This window comes from Perissodus microlepis, chromosome 18 (genome assembly GCF_051167445.1).
Source record: "Perissodus microlepis isolate ML-2025 ecotype Zambia chromosome 18, ASM5116744v1, whole genome shotgun sequence".
NCBI lineage: Eukaryota > Metazoa > Chordata > Actinopteri > Cichliformes > Cichlidae > Perissodus > Perissodus microlepis.
This window is the reverse complement of record NC_140478.1, coordinates 332597-355658: the sequence shown is the minus strand read 5'-3', so window position 1 is coordinate 355658 and position 23062 is coordinate 332597. Positions and strand designations below refer to the sequence as shown.

Sequence of the window (23062 nt, the reverse complement as noted above, 5' to 3'; positions counted from 1 at the left end):
GCCTCTAACGGCGGACCTCCATCGCCGGGCAAGGTGAGCTGGAAGTGTCGGTGCTTCCTGATGGGGTCCGTCGCCCCTGAAAATATGGTGGCTGGTAGGCTTTAAAAAGCCGTGCTAGCGCACGACTCCAGACACCGTCTCCTCCAGAAGTGTTGGACCGCTGTGGCGACACTCAGACCATTCATCGTGGAAACGTGTGTGATACTGAGAGATGAGCCCTTCGGTCACGCTGGTCCTCCGCAGGTACCTCAGAGACGCTCACCCACTCGCTGTCCTCCAGCTCTGCTGCAGCAGGTGAGTCTGGTTATGTTCGCCGAAATAAGCATCGATGGTTCCTGTCGGGCTTTTCAAAATAATCTCAAAGTACTGCTTTTTGTTTGTTTTGGGTTTTTTAATTCAGTAAATGCAGCACAGTTGCTATATATATATATATATATATATATATTTATATATATTTATATATATATATATATATAAATATATATAAATAAATATATTTATATATATATATATATATATATATATATATATATATATATATATATATATATATATATATATATATACACAATATATATACACAATATATATATATATATATATATATATATATATATATATATTGTGTATATATATATATATATATATATATATATATATATATATATATATACACAATATATATACACAATATATATATATATATATATATATATATATATATATATAGTATATTAAGAAGATTGCAGCTTCCCGGAAGAGCACAGGAAAATGAAGAAGAAAAAAAAAGATGTCCCACTATGCACCCATTTAGCCAGGAAAATGTACTGTAGTTTCCATTTTATGTGACTGTTTTAGAGTCACAGACCCACTTGTGAATAGTTTTTCGTGGAGTACATGTCAATTACTGACCTATGAAACCTGTGACATAACAGCGAACTTGAGCTGCCACTTTGTTTCTGTTTTTGCCTGACAGAACTGACGACATTCCATAAATTGCTAAGTTATCAGCTAAACAGCAAAAATGTTTCCAAAGACTATGTATGTATCACAAATACACACTTATCTTCTAATTACTATACTTTCACTCACCAACACTGAAGCACATCTTGCAGTTAAACAGTTCGATGCTCTAAAACAGGGGTGTCAAACTCCAGTCCTCGAGGGCCAGCATCCTGCTTGTTTTTGAGTTATCCCTGCCATACCTTCTGCTGATTACCTGGATCAGGTGTGCTTTGCCAATAAGAAGCTACAAAGGCAGGTTAGTTGGAAAACAAGCAGGACAGGGGGCCCTGAGGCCTGGATTTCGATACCTGTGCTCTAAAGGGTGACAACAGTGCAAAAACGGTCATGCCATACTGTAAACATGCTTTTTTTAATGTACTGCACTTGTGTTACATGGACGTTTTGGGGGGACAGACTCAGTTTTTAAGCCAGTCACGAGTGTTAGAGGAGGGATGTGAAATTTATTTTACATCGTAGGCCACATACAGCTGACTTTGATCCTATGTGGGACAATTCATTGGCCAGACTATCCTGTAATCATAAATATAATGTTTTCATTAATTCACAGAAAATGTCATTTTTAAAATGTTTTTCTTATAACTGGGGACTCGTGTACAAGAAAAATTAAAAAAGTAGTAGCTAAAAACAGAAAAACTGGAATTTTTCTGTCATTTATCTCTTAGTTAATTATTTTTGTGTGATATAAACTGGAATGGGAGAGGTGTTTATCAATGGGAAAAGCTGTAAAACAGTTAAACGCTCACATTTTCTGAAGCTGTCCAGTGGGCCAGACTGGGGTCTTTGACGGGCTGATTCTGGCCACCAGGCCTGCAGTGTTCAGCTCTACAGGTTAATTGACACTTCTTCTGTAATAACTACACATATTTTGACATATTAAGAAAAAATACTATAACAAGATCAGGTAGTGCCACTTTGCTCAGCAACTGATCTTTTTTTTACTTCCAAAATATGTTTTTTTGTTGTTGTTTTTGTTTGTTTGTTTTTTTAAATATAGCGGTGTGCATCTTCTCCTCCGGTATGTGCACTGCAGACAGGCAAGTTGGAAAGAGTCTGATTTCGGGACATTTTTATTTCCCAGGAAGTCTGACAAACTGTTTATATTCCAAATGTAGAAGTTGTTGCTATAATGGCTGAAATTAGCCTAAAAAATGTTACATTTCCTTCAAATTTTCTGCTTTAGATCTCAGTTAAGATGAATACAGTAGCCTATTATTAAAAATAAAATAGCTGAAAACACAGATGTGTTGCATTTTGAAACTGCAGAATGTTTAAAACATGTGGAGGAAACTCGCTAAGCACATACCTAACATGATCTACGCCTTTGCTTCTGCTGTATCAACACTAACCTTTGAATCACACGTGAAAATCCATCTTCTCAACACACGATCTTCGGAAAAAAATCAAACCTGATCGACGCACGTGACGTCACATGTTCTAAAAACCTATTTTCTGCTCGGGCAGCGCGCTTGAATGAATATGAAGGATCCTTTCTCTCAGCACTGGGCCATAATGTTGTGTAATATGTGGGACACGCAGCCCTCGGGCCGTGCTATGGCCGTGGGACACAGCCTGCTGTCAGTGCTGTAACAGGTGATCAATCCCATCACCCACGCTTAGCTTTTCATGAGGAGAGAGAGCTGGAGTGCAGAGAAGTCACTGATCAGGAAAATAAATCATTTAAAAATATGATAAATAAACTAAACTAATCTAAATACATTTCTGCACTGCATTTTAAGCACATGGTGAAATCGAAAATGGAAACGGACTGGCATTTTGTAGCACCTTTTATCCAAGTATTCATACAGTGCATTACAACCCGGCATCCACAGGCAGCTCAGAATCACCACTTAACCTACAGGCGAGTCTTTGGACAATTGGACAACGATGCTTATGTATGAGTGTTAATCCTCTAAGGCAGGAATGGCCCAGTGGTCAGTTCTGCAAAGTGTGGAAATTACTGAGACGTCATAAATCATTCCTGTTCCTTTTCCTGGCATGAGAAATAGCTGGAGCAAAGATGATTACAAATAACTTCTATAGACGGTAATATTGCTGGCTCCATAGTTATTGATAAAATAAAAGTGTGGGGGTCAGGTAAGGGTAGCAGGAGGCACATTTCCAATTATGTTTAATTACTCATTAAAGATGGATAAGTACACCAGCTGGAAGATATGAACCAGGGCAAGTCTCCCACCCCAACTTGCAGAAATAACAGTAACCACATTTGCTGTAAACTTTGATTTGGATTATATATTTTCTTTTTTCTTTATTGTGATAGTTTCATAATAAGCAGATTAAACACACTGAGACAGAAACTCAGAATACAGATTCATCTGCTGGTTCCCAAACTTCACAGTTTTAACTTCTTAAAAATAAGTTAACTGTAAATATTGGTTTAATTTTAAGCAATGATTGAAAAGTTATCAGCCATTAAAACAACATCTTATTTATATTTTCATTCACCTGAACAAGGATAAGCACTAAAATCAAAATGTACAAGTTATGTAATGACTACAGTGTTAAAGTTATGCATATACAATGACTGTGCAGTGACAGTACACCAGAATATGTTATGTATCAGCCATATTTATAGTGCTGGGGGTTACATGTGGGTGGCTTTGTTTGTAATAACTACAACAGTATCTCTCCTGATGGCTGAACAGTATAGGAAGAACAACTCTTTGCAGTCTTTTCCTGCTGCCCTATAGTAATTAGCATCCCAAGGCTCTGATACTTTTGCAACATCCCGTGATAGAGCATGTCTGCTATATGTCATGTCAGTGATCTGTGAACCTGAGCATTACTAGTGCTAAAGCTCACTAAAACATGTAAAAGAGGCTTAAAAAAAGAAAGAAACTGACCTGTGGTCTGATCCTCATCATGTCCTCATGGCAAGCATGCTTGGTTGTATACTATACTCTGATGGGCTTGCACTGTTTTCCTCATTCTGCTATTCTCAGCTCTGTTGGCACCTAAAGATTCTAGGCCAGCAAAACCATGCCAGTCCAATGGGGGATAACTCTCACTCTCTCTCTCTCTCTCTCTCTCTCTCTGTCTCTCTCTCTCCCTCTCTCTCTCAGTGCAGTGCAATTCAGTGGGGATTTTTTTTTTAATGTTTTGCCCTCCCCCCAAATCCTTCCATCCCCATCACACATGCAGGGCCTTAAGGTACAGGTGTGTCACTGAGGTGCAAGGTCATGGTCAAGGTCAAATTTATTTCTATAGCACATTTCAAACAGCCGCTGCTGCACAAAGTGCTTAACAATATAAAAATGGCATTAAAAAGCAACAATGTAATACAATAATAACAATAAAAACAATAATAGGACAATAAAAGAATTAAAACAATAACTAAACTAATTCAAATAAGACCAAAATGCTTGGGTCATAGTGTGTTAAAAGCCAGGGCATAGAAATGTGTCTTTAGTAATGATTTAAATTGCTCAAGTGTTTGTGCAGATCTAATATTTAAGGGGAGACTATTCCAAAGTCTGGGACCTGCCACAGAGAAGGATCTATCACCACGGGATTTCAGATTAGTCCGTGGGATGGACAGCATTAGTTCTGAGCTAGACCTCGTGGTTTGTCCTGGAGCATAGGCAGAGAGGAGCTCAGACAGGTAAGGAGGGGCTCGGGCATTCAATTCAATTCAATTCAATTTTATTTATATAGCGCCAAATCACAACAAAAGTCGCCTCAAGGCGCTTCATAAGTCGCGCCTTGAGTCGCATTAAGTGACTTAAAAACAAAAAGTAAAAGTTTAAATTGGATCCTGTAGGAGACAGGAAGCCAGTGTAAAGAAGCTAAAACTGGGGTTATATGCCCTCTCCGTTTGGTACCATTTAGCAGGTGAGCAGCTGCATTTTGAACCATCTGAAGACGATGGATGGTGGCCTGATCTAGACCATAATACAATGAATTGCAGTAGTCTAATCTGCAAGTAAGGAAAAGGTGAATAACACGGTCAAAGACGTTAGCCGGGAGGTATGGCTTTACCTTGGCCAGCTGTCTTAACTGAAAGAAGCAGGACTGAACTACTGCACTCACCTGCTTATTCACTTTAAAAGAACCATCAAAGTAGACACCGAGGTCTTTTACATGTGATTTACAATACGAGGAAAGGGCGCCCAGAGTGCTGTCGATATGATTAAAGTTGCCAAAAATGACAACCTCAGTTTTATTTTCATTTAGCTTTAAAATATTTAATGACAACCACTGTTTGACATCGTCAGCGTAATAAGAGCTGCGGATGGTCTGACCCTGCTTTTAAAGGTAGATAAATCTGCAAATCATCAGCAAAACAATGAAATGAAATGCTGTACCGCGAGAAGATGGAGCCCAATGGCAACAAATAGAGTGCGAACAGGGCAGGACCCAAAATAGAGCCTTGAGGTACAGCATATTTAAGAGGGGCTATTTTGGAGTTGTGGGGGCCCATATTGACATGAAAAGACCTTTCTGACAAATAGGACCGAAACCACTGGAGGGCAGATCCTTTTAGGCCAGCGTGAAATTCTAGCCGTGATAACAGGATGTCACGGTCGACCGTGTCAAAAGCTGCTGACAAGTCCAACAATAAAAGGGCAGCAGGGCTGCCAGAGTCCAGAGTTAAAAGAATATCGTTAAAAACCCTTAAAAGTGCCGTCTCAGTGCTATGTAGTGATTTAAAACCAGATCGAAATTTTTCAGAGATCATATTAAAATCAAGGTGGGCCTGCAACTGTAGGTAGACCACTTTCTCCAAGACCTTAGATAGAAAAGGAAGCTTTGAGATAGGCCTGTAGTTGGACAGAACAGCTGGGTCCAGGTTTTGTTTTTTAAGAAGAGGCTGAACTACAGCTTGTTTAAAGCATGATGGGACGCAGCCTGTAGCAAGGGATGTATTAATTAATCTCAGGATGAAAGGCCCGACAGTATTAAAAGTGCTTTTAAGCAAGCTTGGAGGGAGACAATCAGAGGGGCAGTGTGATGATCTTAGGTTACTAACTACCGCGGTCAAGTCCTTAAGGGAGACGGGATCAAACTGCTCTAAGACAGCTGAGCACACAGGAGAAGGACTCTGATCTGAGGCAGCAGACGGCGAGACAAGAGCCCTAATCGATAGGATCTTGTCATTAAAAAATGCTAAAACATCATCGCACATACTTGGTGAAGAAATGACTCCAGCATTATCACGTGAACTAAGAAAGCGATTAAGGACATTAAAAAGTACCTGAGGCCTGTGACTGTTTACTGACACTAAGTTTGAGACAAACTGTGTCTTTGCAGTTTTTACAGCTTCTTGGTGAGCAGAAAGACGAGTCCTTAAAATCTGTAGGGAAACGTGCAATCTGTCCTTTTTCCATCTCCTTTCGGTACGTCTGTAGTCACGTCTGAGGGAGCGCGTAGGTGCAGGTGAGGCAGTCCTCCTCTGTCTCCTTCTGGCCACCTGTGCCTCAGTTTTGTTCCACAACTTAGACACTCACATTACTCACACTCTCATAACACATACATATAGGGCCTTGGGGGTGGGCACATTAAACAGCATTCAGAGGACAGTCTGTTCATTCACCCTCACCTCTGGCGCCGGTGCCCGACTCTCAATTTTAAACACATGTAGACATTGAGGGTTCTTGGGAGGCGCCGTGCTGACACCAGCTGTTATCTGGCAGAGGGTAGCTGCCACTGTGCCCCTGCCATGTTTTAAATGCACTTTAGAGCAGCACGCAGCAACACCACATATGAGCGGGCGGCGTGAGGTATGAGGTCTTCACACCCTCGTCACCATCGCGGACGGGGGCCGGGAGGAGGAGCTGGCCATCTGGTCTGGGTCCGAGCTGGTGGGCTTCCCCTCTGGGGGTGCTGGTGCCTGGACCCATTTGGGGAGTGTGAGTGCGTGTACTGCGTTCAGTTCTGTGTGTCTCCGTGTTGTGCGAGTGCTGAGTATTTGTATATGTGTGCACGAGGGTGGGAATGCATGTTTGTGTCTGTTTGTCTATGTCCATGTGCCAGGTCGGGTCATAGACCCCACCCCTCTGGGAACATCTGAAGCCCCTCCAGGTGTGGGGGCCTGGAGGGGCTAGGTGCCCAGGTATGTAGTGGCTCACTTCTGGCGGCTCCTTGGCAGGGCCTGGAGCCCGTGGCTTGGTCGGGCCCCTTCTGGGGTGTGGAGGGCCCCTGGCTCTCAGGTCTCTGGGCCCGGTGATCGTTCCACCCTGACTTTGCCAGTTCTCAGCAAAGCCTGCGGGGTTGTCACCATGGCCCCCTGTAGCTTCTGCACCGTGGCTGCTCCTGGTGACCCCCCCCTCTGGGGCTCTCCTCAGCTCTTTTCTAGGTGGGTGGTGCGACTGCCCCTCTGGTGGTCCTCCATGGGCTCTCGTGCTCTGGGGGGCCTCTAGATTTCTGGGGCCTGGATTTCCTCGATGCCTGCTTCATGTCCTGGGAGGCAGAGCTACGTCACAGGCGGCACAGGAATGAACCTAAAAGCACTGAACTCGGAGCGGTTCGATGCAAAAGTGAATTTATTTACAAGTGAAAAGTGAAAGTGCACAGGAAAAGTCTCGCAGAGAGGTGGGTCTGAAATCAGAGAGAGAGGAGTTAGCGATATGCGCCGCCAGGGACGGGACATGACTGTACTGTGGAATGTGTGGGTGGCTTACTTGAGACAAGGGTGAGCGGCACTGCGGGGGAAGCCAGCGAAGGTCCGGGGTGTCGATGAGCCGAGAGGGAAGCGTCCTTCCAAGCGGAGCAGGCGAGGATAGTGAACAGGTGGGCAGGCAGGTGAGAGTGATCTTCTGATTACGCAGATTGACAGCAGCTGATGTCCTTACTGGCAGAGATGCAACTGAAGTGACTAATGTTGCTGTGAGCATCCCTAATGCTCTTAGAATTTGTTTTACTACAATGAAACATTTTAAAAAACTGAACCATACTACTGTCATAGTCCCTCTATGTATAGGCACCTTGTCATGGTGGAGGGGTTTGTGTGTCCCAGTGATCCAAGGGACTATGTTGTCCAGGGACTTTTACTGCCCCCTGGTAGTCTCCAAAAGCAAACTGGTCCTGTGTGAGGGGACCAGACGAAGAGCTCTTTATCGTGTTTTTTATTGTTTTATTTTTGCTGCTTGCTGTCTTGTTTTCTGTGCTCTTTGCCAAGATTTGGATGTGGTGCCTTGCTTAGGATTACCATAATGACCCTAATATCAGTAAAAAGCACAGAATTGCTGCTTTCAGGAACTGCTGGAATTTTGCAATTGCACCAGTGGTTCAAGAGTCACGGTAGTTTGACACCGTGTTCACACATAAGGATGTTCATAAGTGCACAACGCACCAGGACATCCTAAGTAGCACTCAGGTGAAGAGAAGGGCAGAGCTGTTAACTGATCAACACCTGGTGGCGAGTTGGATCAGGTGGTGGGAAAAGACGTCGGACAGACCTGGCACACCCAAATTTGCCAGGTGCACTGGGAATGCCTGGCAGAGGCCCCAGTCTAGGAGATCTTCAACTCCCACCCCCAGCAGAGCTACAAAAGCGTTTTGATGGGAAGCTGGGGACACTGAGTCTGAATGGAACATGTTCTACACCTCCATCGCTGAGGCTCCTGCAAGGAGCTGCAACTGCAAGGTGTTGCTTTTCAGGCTTGTTTAGCCTGTAGGATTTCTGACACAGCTGATGGGTACTGGCAGTCCAAATGGTTTGTGGCTCGGATCGTAGCTGAAGCAAAAACGCTGGTGTGGGAGATATTTGGTGAGGCCATGGATCGAGACTTTCAGTCTGCCTTGAAGCAATTCTGGCAAATTTTCATGCAACTGAGGAGGGAAGCAGTGCTCTGCTCACACAGTGTATAGTGGGGGTGGGGTGCTGATGTGCTCAGGTGAGGATGTAGTTGGGAGTTGGAAGGAATACTCCGAGGGCCTCCTTAATCCCACTGACACACATTCTGTAGAAGAAGCTGAGTTTGGGGACAAGGGGGACGACGAGCCCACTCCTGAGGCCATGGACACATGGTGGACACATGGACATCTGGATGGTATCTCTGAAATGACAGACTGGGGTGGTGGATCCCATCTTTGATAAGGTGGTGGGTGTTCTCAAACTTCAGGGGGATGACACTACTCAACCCCACCGGAAAGGTCTATGCCAGGGTACTGGAAATGTGAGTCTGTCCATCAGTTCAACCTCGGATAGAGGAGGAACAATGCAATTTTCAACCTGGTCGCGGAACACTAGACCAGTTATTTATCCTTTCAAAAATATTTGAGGGTCCGTGGGAGTTTTCCAAACCAGTCTACATGTGTTTTGTGGACCGAGAGAAGGCATTTCCTGGGTACACTGTGATGATAAAGGGATTGACATGGTCAGCAACAATGATCAGGTCGCCTGTAACATTTAAACAATTCTCAGTGGGGGCCAAGGAGAGCAAAGTGTGCCAAGCAAATAATGTCACTGTCATATTATCATCTGTCTTTGTTGTTTTAATTTATTTGAAAAGAAAAAACAACAACAACAAGAAAATATTCCCCACGTCATTATACCCCCGGCAGCCTGAACTGTTGATACAAGGCTGGATGGATCCTGCATGGATACTTTCACGTTGTTTATGGCAAATTCTGACCCTACCATCTTAATGTCGCAACAGGGAACAAGACTTATCATACCTGGCAATCAATGTTCCCTCTAATGTTTCATGTGTCTGAGCGACACACAAACTCCCTGAGCGGACGCTTGGACCACTGTGAGCAACGGCAGACGTGTGCGCTGTGGTCACGCCAGCATCAAATCCATCCAGGTTACATGTTTACTAAAATAATCAAATTACAGCATTTACATTTCTGTGTGACTACTTTTAATTAACTGTTCATGACCTGTGCAGTATGTTAACACTATTAGAAGTAAAAATAATTTGAACTTCAATTTTGAAAACCCAACTTTCTTTCTTTTTCTTTTTTTTTATAAAGCTCTGACTTGTATTATGAGCAGTGTTGGTCAAGTTACTTGAAAAAAGTAATCAGTAACTAATTACTGATTACTTCCCCAAAAAAGTAATCCCGTTACGTTACTGATTACTTATTTTCAAAAGTAATTAATTACTTAGTTACTTGGTTACTTAGTTACTTTTTAAAAACACAATTTACAACCTGAATAGGTGATAAAGCGATAGATCTTTCAGCTGTTTTATTAGTTTTAATCTTTTAACTTTATGCATCAAGCAAAAATTTAATTGTATGCACCATTCTCTGACTGGAAGAAATTTGTTTAATATTTAAACCTATTTTCTGCACATTCCAGCATATAAATTTTTTTTTTGTGTGTGTGTGTTTACACTCACTCTTTCAAATAGATGCAAGTAAAACACAGCAGAAAATAAATAAAGTCAAAGACTCAGCGGTCCTTTTGCTCTATTTTCACCTGTAAAGCAGGAGTGGCGTAGGCGGAGGTTTACCCTGGTACAGGTGTGCTGCAGCGGTCAGTGGAAGAATCCGCGAGTTTCTCTGTGAGTTTCCCATTACGTGGTAGCTACTCGGTGTTTGCTTGGAAGTTTAGGGTTTTTTTCGCTGTAAAAAGAAGTTTTCTTCCCACGCAGTGAACAGCGGACACTAATGTTTTTGTCACTTTTTATAGAATCAAACTCAAAGTAAGGTCAGTACTTCCACGCTTTAAACGCTGCACGCTCATACTCTCTCCTGCACGCGATATATGATCCATTGTTGATCTGCACACAGCTGTTGTCACGAACGGCGCACTCGCTTACGTCACTGTCACGAGACACTCTGGCAAAAAAATCACGGTTTTAGTAACGCAGTAACGCAGCGTTCCTACGGGAAAGTAACGGTAATCTAATTACCGTTTTTGCGATAGTAATCCCTTACTTTACTCGTTACTTGAAAAAAGTAATCAGATTACAGTAACACGTTACTTGTAACGCGTTACTGCCCATCTCTGATTATGAGTATGAGTCTGTGGTCTGGGAGAGAGTCCTGTAACTCTCTGTCTGCAAAATACAGGATATAATGACCAATGTTGGGCAATTAACTATATAGTTACTTCTTCAAAAAAGTAACTGAGTTTTGCAAACAACAAAGTTTTTTGCAGCTGTTTACCTAAAAATGCAGCCAAGGTGTTTTTTAAATAAACATTTCAAACTATTTACAGAACAATCAGCTGTTCTGCATCAAATCTGATGCCACACAAATTATTTGTGCCACTCCAAAAAATAATTTCTGTCCACTATGAGATGAAGGAGAACAACAGCCTGATACCTGCAGGCCTGACAGCAGCAGATGTATCACTGCTGTAACACCTGTAACATTCAGCAGTCGCCTCATTGTTCTGACACACACAACAAAACTATTGACTACACTACACACTCACTTCACATCATTTTTTGATTGGTCGACATGGTACATTTTTCCACCAATAGGAAAGGGTGGGGGTGTTTTGCTTTCATCTTTGCTCAAAGGCTTTCGAGCGTTTTCCTTATAAAACGCTGTTTTTACCGTTTCTTCCCGCAGTAAATATAAACAACGACAGTATTCAGGAAGAAAACCAAACATTGCAGATATTTTTATCATAACTCTGGTTTTACGTGGCCGATCAACACAATTTAAAAACTGGTATAAAGTCCACACTTTTCCCGTCAGTTGTTCGTCTGTCCTGCTCACATCTCCAATGGTTGTACACGTTGTCATTAACGTGGCTTCACTCCACATCAACGACGTTGATTAGCTGCGTATATACGAATGTGAATCGCATTATTGGCTGCACTATGGGATAAGGTGGCATCGTTCTAATCCCATACGGGAGCAGCCAGTCACTTACTGACTAACACTGCAGAACAGTTCGTTTTAATTTTAATTTCAATTTCAATTCAGGTTAGATTTTTTTCTTGTGCGCAACGCAGATTTTCTGTGCGCAGAGACGTGCCAGCAGTGCGCAATTGCGCACGCGCGCAGCTTAGAGGGATCATTGCTGGCAATGTTTTTTCCAGTCTTCTATTGTCCAGTTTCAGTGAGTCTTTGTGAACTGTAGCCTCAGTATACTGGTCTTAGTTGACAGGAGTGGCAATTTCTGTGGCAACTTTAGTCCATCTGTTTCATTTCAGCGTTGAACCTGCTGTGCACTGAGAGATGCTTTTCTGCATACCTTGGTTTTAACAAGTGCCCTTTTTAAGTTACCAAGGACACTGTTATTATAAAAGAGAGACACACACAAAGAACTTCATATTGTTGCATGGAGGCCTTTTTGGCTACCGAGACGAGAGACTTGCTTCTAAAAGGGCCATCACCCAAAAAAAGGTCTTCCCAGCTACACTTCCACTTAACTACAGCAGATGGCAGTGTCGCTGTTGACTGCCCTTCATCGGTTCCAGTCCTACTGAAGAAGAAGAACCAGTCCTCCGTGAAGCTAACAGCTAACATCCGTGAAGTAAAAAGGGATGAAAGGAATGAACGCCGGCTCATGCGACAGGCAAACCAGGTTAAAGTAGCGGCTCGGCGTAAGGAGCTATGGAGAAAAGCTTCGCTCAGTGGAAAAAGCAGTGCCTGAACAAAGCGGACCTGAGTAAGAAGGGCGCCGTGGACGAGGCCATCGAGCACGTCGTGTCTCTGCTCAACAGCCGGGAGGAGTACTTCACCACCAGCTCCTGCTCTGGGAGAGTCATCCTCATCGACGGGGTGAGTCTCACTCTGCCTCACACACTTTGTATTATAGAGGGATGTTTATGACAAATACCTGAAAGAAAACGATTACCTTCACATTTTATTTCTGTAAAACTTCTGAACTGAAATGAGCTGAAACATGAAGCTGCAGAGTAGAGCGTTGTGCTGTCAGCGATCGGAGAAGATGAGCAATTCTTGGAATCGTTTAAAGGCTCCAGTTAATTTCTCCTTGATCTGGTTGCCGTAGTTTGCAGACTGTGCGACTTGTGACTGATTGTCAGCACATCGTCATATCAGCTGTAGAGGTGAAAGTGTCTGACCTGATTGCTGTTGCAGTGCTGCAGACTGGTTCAAGATGCAAAACTCTGGGAGGCGTTCATCATTATTATTGTTGGGTTTTCTATCTCCGCTGTGACGTATTCAACATCCCTTTTGTTTTGTTGTCTTGGTTTCATGTTCTCTGGTGTTTTCTTAAGTTGCAGTTTGTTTGACATCTCAGGACCACCACAGAAATCCTCCACACACCCCAGCCAATCACATCCTGACTGCTGTCGGAGCAAACAAACAAAAACCATGGAAATCTGTACTGAAACATGACAGTTGTCCCCCCCTCTCTAGGCTCCAGAAAGCAGTGCTGTCCAGAAACAGAACTGTGCCTGGCTGTTTGTCTCACATCACAAGTGTACCTCAGAGGACCTGGTGAGACTCGTGGTGTCCTGATGATTAATACCCGTCGTGGCTGAATGTACTGTTTTATCACATGCCTGTGTGTTTTCTAGCTGTCTGCTCTGGCCGGGTGCTCCGGTGATGCTGTGTTGAAGTTTGAGCCCTTTGTACTCCATGTTCAGTGCCGACGGCTGGAAGACGCACAGCTGATGGTGAGTCTTTCTTAGGAGAAACAAATAATTTGTCACATTTTCTGGTTAGTTGTCTCTCAAAGGCTGCTCTACTAATCTTTTAGGCTTGAACGTGACCCTTGCTTATGCTTAGTGACTTGTTTCTGCCATTCATATATGTCAGTGACTCTGCAAACATTTAAGAAGAACAACACCGACAGGAGTCAAGATCTTTACTGACATGAAGAACACACGTTTCATCCCCTAAATCTTTCCTCACTGTGCTGAGTACACCAGTGTTTCTGTGTAATCTGTGTATATGCTGATGCCTGCACGTGTGTAAATGGGGCTTTTGCCAGCGTAACTACATGCTGTGCAGTCTTGGACCACATGCTGTAGCTCCTTCAGCTCTGCAGCGGTGGGGCTTTGGGCTTTGACCAGGCTCCAGGTGCTGAAGGTCCATCTCAGGTTGTTGGACATGGTGAGACCAAGGATGTTTTAGTTGTTCATAGTAAGAAATATGAGAATACAGCAGAGTGAAACAATAAGACCAAACTGTGTGTGGGTAACACTGTGACTCAGGTTTCATATATGAACCATCCAGTTGCCTTTGGTCATGTAGTTGACAACATCCAGCTTCAGGTGCTCTTGCACTGCTCTGTTTACGTGAGGAGCTGTGAAAGGTACAGGGTGAAACATGCTAGCACACAAGTGCAGGTTTTTTAAACCCGCGATGCTGCAGTGCATATCTGTGGTTTGTGAGCAGGTCAGTGCTGCTATGGCCATAGCTCCTACTGAAGGTGAAACACTAACTGTGGGTCAGAAACTCACACAGCCTCGCTTCAAAGGAGCTAAAATACATTTCGCTCAGTGAAACCAATTTAAGTGGTGATGAGCTCATTAAGGTGAAACCTTACTGAGATGACCTCAGACATTTGTAATGTTTTACAGTTTTCTTTCTTTGGCTACGACATGACGATTGTTCCCACTTATGGCCATTCGACACACATGTAGCACAGATCACGTGCCTGCCCACTGTAGAGGCACTGCTCACAGAGATGCTCTAACACACTGTGTTCAGTTAGCATTGCAGGGAAAACTGTGACTCCTATAAATTCTGCTTTGTTTTTCCTTTTTACACTTTCACTTTATATGAAAGTAATTTACAAAGAAAGACCCTTTTTGACACACTTTAATTTGAATGCTTAAAGCTTTTATGCAGTGCTGCTGTCACTGCTGAACGTGGCACATGCTGCTTCACTGACAAATCCTCTGTCAGCTGTTATGTAAAGCAGCTAGCTCATGCCTTAGTGCAGGGGTGTCGAACTCCAGGCTTCGGGGGCCGGTGTCCTGCAGGTTTAGATCCCACCCTGGGTCAGCACACCTGAATCACATGATTAGTTCATTAACAGGCTTCTGGAGAACTTCAAGACATGTTGAGGAGCTAATTTATCCATTTAAATCAGCTGTGTTGGATCAGGGACACATCTAAAACCTGCAGGACACGGCCCTCCAGGCCTGGAGTCCGACACCTGTGCCTTAGTGTCACTATTCTCTAACACTGTCAACACACCACAAAGTATTAGGATCACCTCTAACACCAAAGAGAGGATTGTTTAGGATCGAGTCTCAATAATTTATGCAGGTAAACTGTGTGTGTGTCTAACATGTCGTCTCACCTGCAGCATTCAGTGGCCATCGACTCCGGCTTCAGGAACTCCGGCCTCACTGTCGGCAAGACAGGAAAAATCATTACGGTATGCTTAAAAATGAGTTTGAATCCTTTTGGCCGGGCTCGTTACACTGATGCATTTATCAGTGTGTGTGTGTGTGTGTGTGTGTGTGTGTGGGGGGGGGGTTTCAACGATTGCATGTATGTAACCTGCTGTGCATGTCTGTTGTAAGAGGGCTTGCACAGGAGGATGAGTGGGAGTGAGGTCGCTGTGATGTTTGGGGGGAGGTTGAAGGCCATCAAAGTGAATTCCAGTGTCAGTGATTATTGGACTAACAGTTTACAGTGTTCTTATTTATCAAAGCTAGATGCTGAGTAACAAGTAGAAATGTAACTATAAGAGTTTGACAGTAGTGATGAAAGCACAGAAACAGTAAACATTAAAGTCAGCTGACCTGTGCGGACACTGACCTGGTCAGCAGGGGGGGGGGTTGTTAATCAGTCTGAATGAAGCTGCACATGGGGGGGGGCAACAACGAGACACATCCCAGAAACAAGAACCAAGCTGGTGCGACTGCTGGTGACATCCAGCTGGACCCTGCAGGCTGCACAGGTAGTCCGGCTCCTGCACGATGACACACCGTCGTGATGCAGCTGTTGAGCTGAATGGATCAGAAGTAGACTTCATGCGAGTGGCAGCCTGCCCTGTGCTCGCTGCTAACACGGCGTGGTATTAGCAGTGAGCACAGACGTCTATAGAGCAGCAGCCTGACTGCCATTAGGTGTTGGATGAAATCATGTGTAAGAGCAGTACTGAGACGTTATGATTGATGCCACCAGGCTACATCTCAGTGAGAGATTCCCAGGACGTGTCTCATTAGAACAATGCTGTGATGACAGCAGGGCTCCAGCCGCTGCAACGCTCCATGGATAAGTGATGGAGAACTGACGGGTTCTTTTCTACACTAACTGACACTCAGAGTTTACCACAAATTTTCACCCAGTCCCACACATGTTCATGCAATTGCTTTTTTCAGGTTTCATTTTAGTTCAGTTCAGTTTCTTTTATATAAGGCCAACTCACAGCAGCATTCAGCTGAAGGCATTTTCCATCCCCAGCTGCTCTTTACAGAAGTACCTTGTCTGGCATTCACACACACAGACAGGGTTCAGTATCTGTGGCCTAGGATACTTGAATACATGGCGCATGAAGGCTGGAGTAGCTAACGATTGAACCTCTGATTGGTAGTCGCCACCCTGCATCCTGAGCCACAGCTGCCCACGTGTATATGCCCTCTTTGTATAATACAGTTACAATAATTCAGTATAATTAGACCTTCGTTGTCGGCATTTCTTCCATAAACTTTAGCATAGTAATAAAAATGTCTTTACTGCATTTGTCCCTGTAGGCAGTCCGTAGCACCCATGGCCTGGAGGTTCCTCTGAGCCATGATGGAACGCTCCTACTTCCACAGGAATACATCACCTATCTAACACAGGTAGCCAATCAGAAGATGGAGGAGAACCATAGAAGGATATCCAGGTCAGTGTGTTGGTTGGCTGTAAAGTCAGAGACATACTGGAGTCTCACTGGATTTCCTGTCAAACATATGATTTTCTCTCTCTCTCTGCTGCCAGCAGGTTCTACCAGAACCTCCACTCAGCCCTGCTAACAGAGAAATCCCAAAGATTCCAGATCCAAGATCCTCATGATGCTCCGGAGACAGAAAAGGGGACAGACGAAGAGGAGGAAAAGGAGGAGAGGAGAAAAACCAGTGTGTATAAACGGAGGCGAAAGAGGGAGCAGCATGAGACAGGCGGTTGCCATGGTGATGGGGACTGTAGTGTGCCAGGGCTAGAAGACTGTCTGGATCTGTTCACATGAACTAATGGCTCAGTTTCACAGACTGGTTTCACTGGATTCTAGAGTTTCCCAGTTTTCAGTTTTAGAGATTGCTGGTATTGCAGTGATGATGGGCTTTCATCACTATGATCACCATGGTAACAACGACATTAAAGCAAATACCAAAACAGAAAAGACTGAAGGGATCAGTTATTTGAGTTCTTATTTGTGTATAGAACGAAAAAATAATTCAAAGCATAATATGTAAACTTAAAGTTTATTTACATGCTGTGACCACTAGAGTGCAGCAGTGCTCAGAAAAATGATTGACTTGAGTGACATTAGAATGGAGGCCGAACACCTTGACCTGAAATACAGAACCTGACAGTATGAAGCAATCCTGGCACATAAAGCTAAGACATTGTATTTACTGAAACATATTTTGATGCTAGCAACACACATTCAGAAACATCTTTCCTTTGATTATCTCTGAGTCTTAGGCTGTATCCCAATTCAGGGTCTGCAGCCTTAAAGGCTGCATTTTAAGGCCGATTACGTCACAGCGACGCGACGAAGGCTGTCCCACTTCGAAGGCCGTTCAATAGTCGACCTTAGAGAATGTGATGATCTCATGGATAATTAAAGTCAGTCATATATCCACAAACACAACACGCTGAAAGTCAGTGATGCTGCTCGGTTTGCAGTCCTGAATATCACGGCACAAGCAGGATCCACTGCACTGTTAATGTTAGCTATGTTATATTGCTGCCTCTGTTCGGTGGTGTCGAGCCAAACGGACTTTAACGTGTGTTTGAACGAGCTGACGGTTCACTCGTTAAGCTGAAAGAAAGATGCTTTAATCACAGCAGTCACACATGTGTCCACTGGACCATCTGGGAACTCTTCTTGTTTACACTCGTAATAACACAAACACTAAATCCTGCTTCTCTGGTGCTGTTGTGTAGCAGTGTGTACACCTGAGACTGTCACCTGTCTGTCTGTCCTGCACTCTCTCTCTGTTTCTTTCTCTCTGATTGTGGAATAAAAGTATGAACATGTGTTTATAAGTTACACTTGTGTTTGAATCCTGCAGCTTATCACACATTTGATGTCCATGTGTGACGACTGCAAGTGTCCAGAGCAGGGGTGGGCACCTCCGGCCTGGAGGGCCGGTGTCCTGCAGGTTTTAGATCTCACCCTGGATCAACACACCTGAATCACATGACTTCATTATCAGGCCTCTGGAGAACTTCATGACACGTTGAGGAGGTCATTTATCCATTTAAATCAGCTGTGTTGGATCAAGGACACATCTAAAACCTGCAGGACACCGGCCCTCCAGGCCGGAGGTGCCCACCCCTGGTCCAGAGTGAGGACAGACTGAGGGACCCATTGCTGCACATCATCTGTGAGGCAATTGTTGTGGAAAATTTAACAGTAACCTGCAACACACCGAGTGTGCACCTTAACTTAAAAACATACTAAGCTTTCCAGGGAAACTGCTTGGCTGTTTAAGCAGGTGTTACCTGCTTTCATTCGCTGATCCCTCTTAGGTGGCACAGAGTCTGCTCTGCAGTTGCTGAGTTGGAGCTTGGCACGCCCCTGTTGGAGGAGGGCGCTCTTTTCACCCCTCACCCTCCTGTTCCAACGCAGATTTATGGTTATTGCTGTGGTTCTGGAATCTTCTCATGACGGCTAGTAGGGCCCCCAAACCGCACGACCTTTGACCTCAACCACTGCCTGGGCTGTCAGCTATGCCAGGAATGATCCCTACTTCTCACTGGGTCTCTGAAGACTTCTGATTAGCACCCAGCCTCAATCTGGAGATTCCACCCTTGTGATGATTTCTTCCAGCAATACTCTGGCTGCTGCACCTGTATCACCTTACTAGAAGGAAAAACTTCTAACCATTTGGAAAACATGTCAACCAACATCAAACCACATTTTCCTGTCAGTTCAGTGAAGTTTACGTATAGATAGGGATGGGTATTGATAAGATTTTCACGATTCCAATTCCATTTTCGATTCTGTTTAACGATTCGATTCTTTATCGATTCTCTTATCGATTCTTTTTAAAAAGGAGAACACTGAGGTCGATTAGCTTAGAACTCTGTTTTATATCTTCTCTTTGAACAAGATAGAAATTTAGGAGTAACATGGCCTTACAAACCCAGCAGTGAGATCTTAAGAGATCCACAGCCTACGGCTCTTTAATGGGGCGTCACAGGGTCCCCGGGAAAAAAAATAGTAAATGTAAAATAATAAAATAAATATTCTTCTGTAGCAATAACAAAGTATAACGTAAATTATTCTGTAGCAATTACACAAGAATATCCAGTAATGTCCCTGCCTACAATTAAACACATTCACTTACCGAAAATCATCTGCTGTGGCAAATAGGTGCAAGCCTTTGACCACAAACTGAGTCACTGCTCGGTGACATTCGTCTATCCTGGCCTGAAAGGAGACGCTACCGGCAGACTGCAGCGAGAACTGCCAGCACCTGAGCCAGACTCTGTCTCTCTCATCATGGTCACCTAAATGCACAGTAATGGCAGGTTTTGTAATAAGGCAGATCGCGCTAACATAATATGTTAGTTGATTATTTACCCGCCGCATTAACGGGAGAGGACGTGCAAACGTTACCGCTGCTGCTGGGCTGAGATTCACGAGTCCGGAGTGAATTAAAAACACGACATTCATTTAAGGTCATCGCGTGTTTTGTGAGCAAATGCTTTTGCATATTCGTAGTGTTTCCTCCCTTAAATGAAATATCTACTTTGCAAGTATTGCAAGTCGCCCTGTTGTCATCCGTTCTCGTAAAGTATGACCAAACTTTTGAGCGTTTGAGCCGCCATGTTTCCTGCCAGGTAAATGACGCTCCGCAACGTGGTGACGTCATTCGGGGCGACTGGAATCGATAAGGGAGTCGTTTGGAAAAATGGCAAACAATTCCAAGGAACTGAAACAGTGGGAACCGGTTCTCAACAAGAACCGGTTTTCGATACCCATCCCTACGCATAGATCATCAAAACCTTATCTGAACATGGACTTACCCCCCTGTAGAGGTTTAATACCTGTACATGAACTGTTAATCCCACACAGTAAAAAGCCATGGACAAAAACATCGTAAAAAACTCATGGAAAACATAGAAAGCATAGTTTCATGTTAAACCTAGAATCCCTCGTTTTGACACATGGTCTCTCCCACGAGTCAACTCATCAGAACTGGGAGAATAACAAAAGAAAAGGGTTAGTTAGACACTTTCTCAGAGAACATCAGGGCTTCTCCTCCGGAGTAACTTCACTCCAGCCCTGTAACCCTGTGTTAGAGAATAAAATCAGTATTAATGTCATGTTAAGTGTTTCTAACTCTTGGCTCTGCCTGGAGCCTGCATCCACACCACGATTACCTAGAAACCAAAATTAGTGAGTAAATACAAACTTCACACTTGCAAACAACTGTAGGGTCATAGGAGTAATAAGGCATCCAACACCACAGACACAAGTGTGCCATATACAGTTTATTTCCCCAAATCATTAGAAACACTACTGTTGCCATAATTTGCCCAAACCATGGATCATCCCATGTGTTCAATTAAAACTACAGTAACCAGTGACTTTTCTTAAATGTTTTCTAAAATGTAATGTAATGTCACTCACTTGTTTTCACACTTTGAGCTCAACGCCTTAAAATGAATAACGATATGATAATGAGCCCCACACTAAGATGTTCTGTAATCACTGCACAACCTGCTTCATTTCACTCGTCTGCCTGCGTGATGCCAAAACCCTTAGAGAGGAAAAAAAACATTAGCCGGTGGCGTGTCCTCGCAGGTCGGGCCTGGATCAACAGATTCCAGAGGTGCTGCTGTAAACCATGTGGTCAACCCTCCTCTCCTGTGAAAGGAGTGATACTGATTTTAACACAGTATGTGTTTCACATTGAATACACATTGTCCCACTGTACAGTGTGTTAGTATAACCAACAAGCAGCCAGTAAAACCAGTTTCCTCCACATAAAATCAGTAACATAGAAAAGTAGCAGCTAAAGGGTCAAGTCTGCAGGTCCCGCCCACACTCATGTGGACCTCCAGTCTCCCCTCCTCTGGTCTCTGTCATCCTCCTGCTCCTGCAAAAACAAGCAAACAAAAACACACACATCCACCCTTTTTTCACTGTTTGGGGTGGATTAGGCATTAGCAGTGACTAATCCTAAAATAGTTACCGTCTTCTCAGTTTCAAGTCAGTCACACTTAGTCCACATCATCAGTCCAGTCACAGTCCATTCATATGCATTCATACCAATCTCTGCTGATAGTGGAAAACCGCACGAATTTAACTTCCACTGACAGCAATATTACGTCCTTCCAAAATAAAAACAATTCTTGTTGCTTTTGAAATGGATTGAATCGCTACAATCCTTTTAAACACAGGACTTACCATCTGATATGGTCAGCGTCCTAGTTGGGTGAATTTCCTCAGAAGCCCATTGTAATCTGGAGAAGCCCACCATGTATTTGCTCTCAATTAAAGTATTTTATAGCGCTTTTACTCCCAGTCTTGCAGGCCTGCTTTTAAATCATCAACACACAAAATATCACCCCCAAAGGGATGATACCTGGCAGGTTTTTTCTAAGTGCACCATTACAAAAAACAAACAAACAACATATTAGGCCCGGTTCCAGACATGTCTAAGTGTAAAAAAAAAACAAAAAAAACCCCCAAGTCTAGAAAAAGAAAACAACCCAAACCTAACTGGCAGAATCAGCCTGGTACTAAAACCAAACCCCAAAATCTGCCAGAATAAAATCACAGGAACAGTTTTGCTTTCAGGTGAAACAACATGCTGTAGGGGTGAGAACCTGCCATGCAGTCACTGCTTCCGGCTTTAATTAATAACTGATGCTTACATGGTCTGAAATCAGACTTAAGAGTCACTGCCTCTGTTCATTTTCCCCACATCATATTTACTGGTTGCCCACAAGTGCTCCAGAATATCACACAATCCTAGAAAGTCTGGGGCCAACCAGCATAGATCCACCTGCTAAATACACAGAGAAACTTCCCCCCTTTTTTATTGGCAGCTGCACAGTTCACACAACACTAATGTTCACCATTAAACGCTTCCTAAACACTTCAATGTTTTATCACCGGAACGTGAATTTCTTCCCCAGGTCTGTGCTTTTTCACTTATTTTTCATTTTCACAGACCCAATCATTTCATTTAGCTTTTCTCCTTTTTGTTTCCTCCAAAAGTAAACGTGTAACATGTCATCATGTATTTCACAAAACAAGTTTGTTCTTATGTATTCAGAGGTGTGTATCTGGGTGCAAGCTTCACCCACACATCAGAAACAGGAAACAACCCTCTGCTACATCTTTTTCACTTGTTTTATAATCCAGTATCTTTCCCTGATCTAGTAACAATCAACTAATTTGCATATCAGCTCATAACCCACTAAGCTGACAGGACAACAGAGATGCAAGTTCAAAATATTATCACAAAAGAGAATTTCCTTCATACAGTAAATTACTTGTGCTGCGCCAATCAAGCAGAAAGCATCTCATGATTCACTATATTAACAACTAAATGTCTTGTCTGATCACTGGTCGGTCAAACCAGAATCTTTTTTTCTTTCACAAAAGTTAAACTGTTGTCCTGCAACCTTGAGAGTTAATTGTCAGCAGTGGATATACTCAGCATTTGATAACAAGTGTCTGTTAAATTTACACTATTTTAACACTGATGAGAGATAACAAGCTGATCTTCATTGCATGTGTGTGTGTTAGTAGGCAGGTTCAATGCATCTGTGTGCAGTGGAGCTGCAGATTCAGCAGGGCATGTCCTTAAAGCTGCCGTTGCAGTGCCTCTCTTGGTTCTTTTAAAAATTTCTGCATGTGTGAGTCGCTGAAGCACACACCGCAGTTCCCCCTTTTTGAAAACAACGGTGGGACTGAGGCAATTTTACCTCAGGATGGCCAGTCACTGCGTGCCTGTGATTCAGCGAAACTCACCGGAGGAATTCTGCCCGACAACGCCAAATT

At 43.5% G+C, this 23062-nt stretch overlaps 1 protein-coding gene and 1 long non-coding RNA gene across 4 annotated transcripts; one reads left to right on the top strand and one right to left on the bottom strand.

Moving 5' to 3' along the window:
- Positions 1-190: 190 nt before the first annotated feature.
- tyw3 (tRNA-yW synthesizing protein 3 homolog (S. cerevisiae)) lies at positions 191-17209 on the top strand. 3 transcript variants are annotated; one of them, XM_084913133.1, is made up of 7 exons: positions 191-294; positions 12108-12678; positions 13282-13362; positions 13443-13541; positions 15185-15256; positions 16581-16714; positions 16810-17209. In XM_084913133.1, the coding sequence occupies exons 2-7, from the start codon at positions 12511-12513 to the stop codon at positions 17054-17056; spliced, it is 801 nt and encodes a 266-aa protein (XP_084769259.1). In that variant the 5' UTR covers positions 191-294; positions 12108-12510; the 3' UTR covers positions 17057-17209. The 3 variants fall into 3 exon arrangements, with proteins under 3 accessions (XP_084769259.1, XP_084769261.1, XP_084769260.1); XM_084913134.1 differs by lacking the exon at positions 191-294 and having other exon boundaries at positions 9028-12678; positions 16813-17209; XM_084913135.1 differs by lacking the exons at positions 191-294; positions 13282-13362 and having other exon boundaries at positions 9024-12678.
- Positions 5683-8996, bottom strand: LOC146366363 (uncharacterized). The gene is made up of 2 exons (XR_014797636.1): positions 7665-8996; positions 5683-7581 (listed from the first exon to the last, which is right to left on the bottom strand). It is a non-coding gene; the product is annotated as an uncharacterized LOC146366363 (long non-coding RNA).
- Positions 17210-23062: the final 5853 nt, after the last annotated feature.

What these genes read in the sequence shown, in the direction of transcription:
- tyw3 (XM_084913133.1), top strand. Translation starts at nt 12,511, where the DNA reads ATGGAGAAAAGCTTCGCTCAGTGGAAAAAGCAGTGCCTGAACAAAGCG. An exon ending in AGACAGGAAAAATCATTACG is followed by an intron (nt 15,257 to 16,580) that starts GTATGCTTAAAA and finishes TTGTCCCTGTAG; the next exon opens with GCAGTCCGTAGCACCCATGG. An exon ending in AACCATAGAAGGATATCCAG is followed by an intron (nt 16,715 to 16,809) that starts GTCAGTGTGTTG and finishes CTCTGCTGCCAG; the next exon opens with CAGGTTCTACCAGAACCTCC.